This window comes from Haliotis rubra, unplaced genomic scaffold, assembly GCF_003918875.1.
Source record: "Haliotis rubra isolate DU_JTF1 unplaced genomic scaffold, ASM391887v1 Scf41, whole genome shotgun sequence".
Taxonomy (NCBI): domain Eukaryota; kingdom Metazoa; phylum Mollusca; class Gastropoda; order Lepetellida; family Haliotidae; genus Haliotis; species Haliotis rubra.
The window spans coordinates 3,271,047-3,279,082 of record NW_025767091.1 but is presented as its reverse complement, the minus strand read 5'-3'; the positions used below and the strand labels follow the sequence as shown (position 1 = coordinate 3,279,082).

Here is an 8,036-nt window from a genome sequence, read left to right as displayed (position 1 = left end):
CATTGGGTGCAATGTTTTATGAGATGTCAACTGGTATTTTGGTATTCTCCCAACGTAGGCTGTCACCAAGTTTGAAGATATTGGCTACAACAGTTCATGAGATATCGCGTTAACAAGAATCGGGACGTACATACGGACGGACGGACGTCGCTAAATACATACAGAGTCGTGCAAAAAGTATTCGGACAAAATGGCGACCTCGTCAAGGACAAAAGGGAACAAATGTTGCATCAGTGCTATCAATATTCGCCCTAACAGACTAGGACTATAAATAAATATATTGGTAATACAAAAATGGTGACAGTCATTTGGTCAGGATGTCTGACTGAAACTCTGAATACCCAGAAGTTCACAAGACATTTTTTCTAAATTATATTGACAAGTCTTAGAGTAAGTCCAGTGCTTTGATTGGCTGACTTTGCAGTTGTCATAGTAACCTCCAGTATGACTTTCAACCAAGGGAGACAGTGCCAAGAACACCACACTGTTAGCAGCTTCAATGGCATTCTGAAAAAGAACAATTTTGAGAAATTGATGTAAGAATTGACCATTCTCTCAAGTAAAGAAGTGAAATATTACGAATTTGTAACTCATAAAATATACTATGTTATCAGTGGACTGACTGAGTTTGGTTTTACGCCGCTTTTAGCAATATTCCAGCAATATCACGGCGGGGGACACCAGAAATGGGCTTCACACATTGTACCCATGTGGGGATTCGAACCCGGGTTTTCGGCATGACGAGCCAACGCTTTAACCACTGCACTGGACTACCCCACCGCCCCGTTATCAGTGGAAAGAACTGAAAAAGTTGATAAAAAGGTGGATGTAGAATTATGAAATATATTTACTTGGCACATGTACATAATGATCCACTCACGCCTCAGAGTGACAATGTTAGTTTAGACATAGGTAAGCTATATCCCAGGAAAAGGTGAAGAGGAACAGTGAATACATTAACACTTGGCTACTAGGGCTGTGCAATAAAACCGGTTTACCGGTATTTACCGGTTCAGACATGAAAACGATACGTACTGCGATACGCTGATCAAAAACCAGTATTTTGACTTGCATTCGGAAAACTTCGCAACACTCGGCAATCTTCGGATATTTCCTTGTTTCATTTGTGCCAAATATTATTTACATTTCTATTTTGTCATGATTAAAGGTTGTTGTTAAAACTTAATCAAGCATAGTTTTTGTTGTGATTTTGCTCTAAGAATCAAGCTTTAATACATATTGCAATATATGCTTTCGCATCGCAATATATCGCAGTATGAAAATTCTCTGCAATACCCACCCCTATTGGCTACCCACCCCCCTGAATGTGAAGAGAAGCAGTGAATTCTTTAACAACTTGGCTACCCCACCCACTGAAGGTGAAGAGGAACAGTGAATACTTAACCACTAGAATACCCCACCCCCTGAAGGTGAAGAGGAACTGTGAATACTTTAACGACTAGACTACTCCACCCCCTGAAGGTGACGAGGAACAGTGAATACTTTAACCACTAGACTACCTCACCCCCTGAAGGTGAAGAGGAACAGTTAATACTTTAACGACTAGACTACCCCACCCACTGAAGGGGAAGAGGAACAGTGAATACTTTAATGACTAGACTACCCCACCCCCTGAAGGTGACGAGGAACAGTGAATACTTTAACACTTGGCTACCAACTCCCCTGAAGGTGACGAGGAACAGTGAATACTTTAACGACTAGACTACCCCACCCCCTGAAGGTGAAGAGGAACAGTGAATACTTTAACCACTAGACTACCCCACACCCTGAAGGTGAAGAGAAACAGTGAATACTTTAACGACTAGACTACCCCAGCCCCTGAAGGTGACGAGGAACAGTGAATACTTTAACCACTACACTACCCCACCCACTGAAGGTGAAGAGGAACAGTGAATACTTTAACGACTAGACTACCCCACCCCCTGAAGGTGAAGAGAAAACAGTGAATACTTTAACGACTAGACTACCCCACCCCCTGAAGGTGAAGAGGAACAGTGAATACTTTAACCACTAGACTACCCCACCCCCTGAAGGTGAAGAGGAACAGTGAATACTTTAAACACTAGACTACCCACCCCCTGAAGGTGACGAGGAACAGTGAATACTTTAACGACTAGACTACCCACCCCCTGAAGGTGAAGAGGAACAGTGAATACTTTAAACACTTGCCTACCCCACCCACTGAAGGTGAAGAGGAACAGTGAATACTTTAACCACTAGACTACCCTTCCACATTTGCAGACCAAGGAGGTTGGTAGCATGAGATTCAATCCTGACAGTACCTTGAAGAACAGATGACGCATTATATCCATGACCCATCGAACTGACCAGTGTATATTGTCATACAAATTTGTATTGACAACTCCAGGATGGAGACAGTTGGCAGTCACATTAGAGTTATCTCCCTTCAGCAACTGGCTGAGAATGTAGGTTGACATAATCACAGCAAGTTTTGAACTTGCGTATGCTGAATGTGGGGAGTACGAAGATATACTTGTGTGGCTGAAAATATCAAGAAAAAGTCTCCGTTAAATCAACAGGCATGTTGCACAATTCTACACAGTTCATGAATGTATGGTGTGCACACGTGAGTATGTAAATGTGTACCACCTGAGTGAGTGAGTTTGGTTTTAGCAATATTCAAGCAATATCACGGCTGGGGACACCAGAAATAGGCTTCACACACTGTACCCATGTGAGGGATCGAACTTGGTCTTCAGCGTGATGAGTGAACGCTATAACCACAAGGCTACCCCACCGTCCCACATCACCTGATGTTTACACATGCCAGTTTGATCAGTTTCAACTTTTGTGAAGACATGCTGTGAACTATCATACAGAATACAGCATGTAACAAGTGGAGAGTTGGACTGTCCTGGAGGTGACCAACCACGTATTGTCATTTGAGTCATCTTTCCAGAAAAGTGTACCTGCCCTATGAGATCCATAGTGGAGTGAGTGAGTGCATGAAAGGTAAATACTTCATTTGTTTGTTGTTAATATCACACAATATTCCAGCAATATGATGACAGTCTGTAAACACCTGAGTCTAGACCAGACAAGTCAGTGATTGACATCTTGAGCATTAATCGATGTCATGTTGATACACTGACAAGGATTAACCAAGTCAGTCAGACTGACCACCAATCTTGTTAGTTACTTTTCATGTGAAGCAGGGTTTGAACAGTATTCTGGGTTGTATACCAGCTTTAATGCTGGAGGAGTGAGTGAATGAGTTTAGTTTTACACCGCACTCAGCAATATTCCAGCTATATGGCAGTGGTAGCATGAGCATCGATCTGCGCAATTGGGAACCGATGACATGTGTCAACCAAGTCAGCGAGCCTGACCACCTGATCCCGTTCGTCGCCTCTTACGACAAGCATGGGTTACTGAAGATCAATATTCTAACCCGTACCTTCATGGGTCTTATACTGGAGGAAAGCACTAAAATAACAACGGGCACACAGACCCATTTCAAGCACACTTAACAAAATGCATTTGGGATAATTTTTTGTGGAAGTCAGGTACACTGAAGGGGAACAAAAATAACAGCCCAAGAATAACCAGTGCTGCATTTTCTAAAAAATGTACCAGGGTGCCAAAACAGAAAATGCCCCTGCGATTTTCCGCTTGCCCACACTTAGGTATGATGTTAACATACCAAAATCAGTAATGAGGAAGTATATCATGATCTGAACCCTCAAACGGCATATCCTAGCATAAACAAGGGACACAACTCTGCACCAGAATGGTAACCACACTCAGAGACAGGAATGATCAGCTCTAGTCCGACTCCTCACCTAGGCTGGATGTCGGTGGCATCAGCAACCCAGTGTACAACGGAGGACACGTTGATGATGTGAGCACACCTGTCTGGTGTACCAGAGGCTTTCAGCTTGTTGAGCAGCAACGACGTGAGGTACAGGTGAGACAGGTAGTTCACCTGGAAGTGAGTCTCCAGTCCATCTTCGGTTTCAGAGTAGGGAACCAGCATAACCCAAGCTGGGGAAGACACAATCCATTCAGATAAATCTCTGCTAATGATGAACACATACCTTTAAAATTACATTACCAGTAGCTGGTATACATGAAACATGCATCTCTTTAAGAATTATAAAGGCAGAAACATGAAACCATGGCAACAATTGACAAATTTCAAATGCAAAATTACAACCTTCCCAAAATAAGTCAACATTGCATTATCCCAAATCTCTGAACAAACAAATAATGTCTGTAAAGATCCATGCTTTACGCTGTATCAGCTTGTATAGAGACGTGACATAAAATAACATGTGATCACAGATCTCATGACTTTCCCAAACATGCTGGCATATTTGATTACAGAAATGAAGACACCAAATCAAACATAAAGAGACTAGGAGTGAGTGAGTTTAACTTTACATTGCACTCAGCAATATTCCAGCTATATGGCGGCGGTGTGTAAATAATCGAGTCTGTACCAGACAATCCAGTGATCAAAAGCATGAGCGTCGATCTGCGCAATTGGGAACCGATGACATGTGTCAACCAAGTCAGCGAGCCTGACCACCCGATCCCGTTAGTTGCCTCTTACGACAAGCATGGGTTACTGAAGGCCAATTTTCTAACCCGTACCTTCACGGGTAAAGAGACTAGGAACTTCCATGGCTGCTATGGAATTCTATGATGGTATAGAAATGGTGTTATTGAAGGCTGTACATTTACTTAGTAAGCAGTATTCAAGTTATAACTTATCGCCCAAGACTTATGACAGACTGTTCAGAATTTATGGCTAGAGGGGTTATGATGATTTTAAGGGGGGTCACCCATTTTGTTCTGGGGAGGTAGGGGGGGAGGTGTCAATTTCGTACATAATGTTTTTAAAAACGTAAACTTAAAAATTATCGTAAGAGGGGAGGAGGAGGGGAGTGTCATTGATTTTGTACATGACATGCAAGGTGTTCACTTACTTTGTACATAAATTTTAATGTGTGTGTGTGTTGTTTTTTTTTGGGGGGGGGTGTCATTCACATTGTACATGCTTCTCCATAAAACTCATCATCATGCCTCCCTAGCCATATATATGAGTGGTCCCTAATATTCAATTACTGTGACTTTGGACACGATAGCTTGTGATTGCACAGTCAAAGATTCATATATACTGTGAACCTTAAGTCTTAGCTAGCAGCTGTTGTATAGCCATACAGACTGTGTTCATACAGCCAAGGACAGAGAGTGGGTAAGCCTTGTTGTTGTAGTATTTGCTTCATGTAGTTAAGTCACATAGGTAAAGCATTTGATGCCTGCTTCTTTTGTCCCTAGTCGTGATACTGATGGAAAAATGATACAAGCACTGCAAAAATACTAACTCACAAGTGAACTACCGTATATTACGGTAGAAAAGCTGATCCCATAGATAAGCCGAGGGATAGAATGGCAGCAAATTCATATTGGATTATGAAAGTTAATCTTGTTGTTATACTATCTCATGAGAAAAAATGTTCTTTGCATATCTGGACTTATGTTTGCAATCTAGTTTATTAATATAATTTTACTCGAATGCGCAAAAAAGAATGTTCATATTAACTGCGGTGAAATTGAGTGTCCCTCATATACTTATAACTTCAGTCCGCATTATTTGCAGCAATCACTTTCACATTGCATCTACTTACGCCTCGAAATGAAGTGTCGTTGACAGAAAATGGATATGTGTCTATAGCAGTCCAGGGATCCTATCCACAAACTGTTCATAGTATGTTTAAGGCTATGGTAAAGTACACCGGTACCAGAGAACGTAACACTACGATTGCTTTGTGGTTCTGCACCGTGACCATCATCTTGGCATTCATTCAACTCTTCGCCTTACTTTTCTTATCTTAGATCCTTGACTTTGACAAAGCCGTATAAAATCAGTCAGTAATCTCGTCAATGTCTCTGACACATACCATTGTTGATCAAGATGTGCAGCGGCAACCCTGTGTGCTGGAAGTTCTCTACGAATGACCGGACAGATGTCAGAGATGCTAGATCCAGGTGTAGGAATTGAACTAGAAAAGACAATTGTGGGTTAATCACTTCAAGCACGACCAAGAACAGAATGATATTGGTTCTGTACAGGTGTGGTGCTGACCAATGACCACAGTGAGTGAGTTTAGTTTTACGCCGCATTCAGCAATATGGCGGCAGTCTGGAACAGACAATCCAGGGATCAACAGCATGAGCATCGATCTATGCATTTGGGATACGATGACATGTGTCAACCAAGTCAGCTAGCCTGACCACATGATCCTGTTAATCGCCTCCGACAACAAGCATGGGTTACTGGAGATCAATTTTAGCCTGGATCTTCATGGGTGTCCATGACCATAGGCAATCTCTCTCAATACTGATCATTTGAACTTCTGCATAAATCACTAAATATGTAACTGTCATTGCTCCCCATAATTCATAACACCACTGACATAACTAAGGAGGTTGCTCTCTCGTATTTCGCTGTATAAGGGTCAGACATAAGCAGTGGAGATCAGCACCCAGTTCCACACAGGAACTGTAGAACTAGGATGATCAAACCTTACTTTTAATACAGGCTTAAAATACCCCAAGTGCTACCATCCCTTTGTAGAAATGGGCCCCGCTCACCAAATATACATGAAAACATCCACCTGAATCTAACAGGAGTGGACTGTTACTGTTGCAGTTGTTCAATGGTCATATTCATATTAAAACATGATGAACTTCATGAATCCCAGCTGTTTAGAGGCTGTTGCAAATAGTATCCATACAAGCACATGAATGTTTTTCCAAAGTTTAAAAAGATAATTGCTGATATGCATCGTTGCATGCAAACCAGAGAGAGCTTGTCAGTAAAGGACATCGGCTATCTCTGTCAATACACTGATTTGTAGTATGTTCAGTATGTTTCTTGACCTAAGCTTTGATGATTCATTTCCACTGTATACTGATTGTAAAAAGGACAGATGTATTATAACCCAAGTGCTCCCATCCCTTTGTGGAAATGGGACCAGCTCACCCAATGTACCATACAACATCCACCTGAATCAAACAGGAGTGGACTGTAACTCGTGCAGTTGTTCAATAGACATAGACTCCACAATTCCCCTTGTGTACAGGGGTTTGCAAATGTTATCCACACAAGCACATGAATGCATATTTTTTTCCAGAGTTACAAAATGTAATTACTGGAACCATAAACCTCTAAATCTGCCATGAATGACACTGGCTTTCTGTGTTAACAGTGGTTACTGCTGTATGTATGTTCAGTGTATTTCTTCACATAACTTTTGTTCTTTCATTTTCATTGTATGCTGTTTACATATTAAAAATCTATTAATATTATTTTTCTGACCTCTAACTGTTGACAGTTCAGCTCTGATCTTCGCTATAGCTTCATCAGCTTCCTGCTTACTTCTGCCAGCTGTTGAAATAATTATGGATGTATCATGACATATTATTATCAATAAATCTTCCATGTTTATAAAGAATCAGTACAGAATTAGCAAAAAAGGGACTAAATTAATAATTTATATCACATAAACATTTACATTTTTCAACATTAAAATGATTTAACATGACATACAACATAGGAACACAGAAAACTCAATTATGATCATTAATAACTGTTTAATGCACCACCTGGTTATTAGGCTTTCACCTGCTTAATTGCATTACCTATGAAAACGTGGACATTTTTCATCTCTAATTTCCTTGTAACTTGATATCCAATGCCAGATGCTCCCCTGTTACTATGGCAACCAGTCCATCACGGGTATCTGTTAGGGAGAACGTATGAAGTAATGTTAAATCCATGTCATTCATGTGATAAATACATCTCAATCGTGTTTATAACGTTTATGCAACATTATGATTCACACAAAATACTACTGTATAACAAGGATTCGAAATACCACGCTCACAAGTGTTTTCCAATAGTCTGTTGAGTCTACCTACTGTGTAATCATTCTGGTTTCTTTCCATGCCATAGAATTGGGACCAGCGCTCAGATATTCAAACTA

At 40.9% G+C, this 8,036-nt stretch overlaps 1 protein-coding gene across 1 annotated transcript; it reads right to left on the bottom strand.

The window, feature by feature from the left end:
• Positions 1-208: 208 nt before the first annotated feature.
• Positions 209-7,771, bottom strand: LOC124287980 (dehydrogenase/reductase SDR family member on chromosome X-like; the record flags this gene model as incomplete). Its single annotated transcript, XM_046724484.1, has 6 exons — positions 209-507; positions 2,304-2,523; positions 3,825-4,026; positions 5,949-6,050; positions 7,370-7,438; positions 7,693-7,771. Coding segments are annotated over 6 exons (867 nt in total), but the record flags the coding sequence as incomplete, so codon positions are not given.
• Positions 7,772-8,036: the final 265 nt, after the last annotated feature.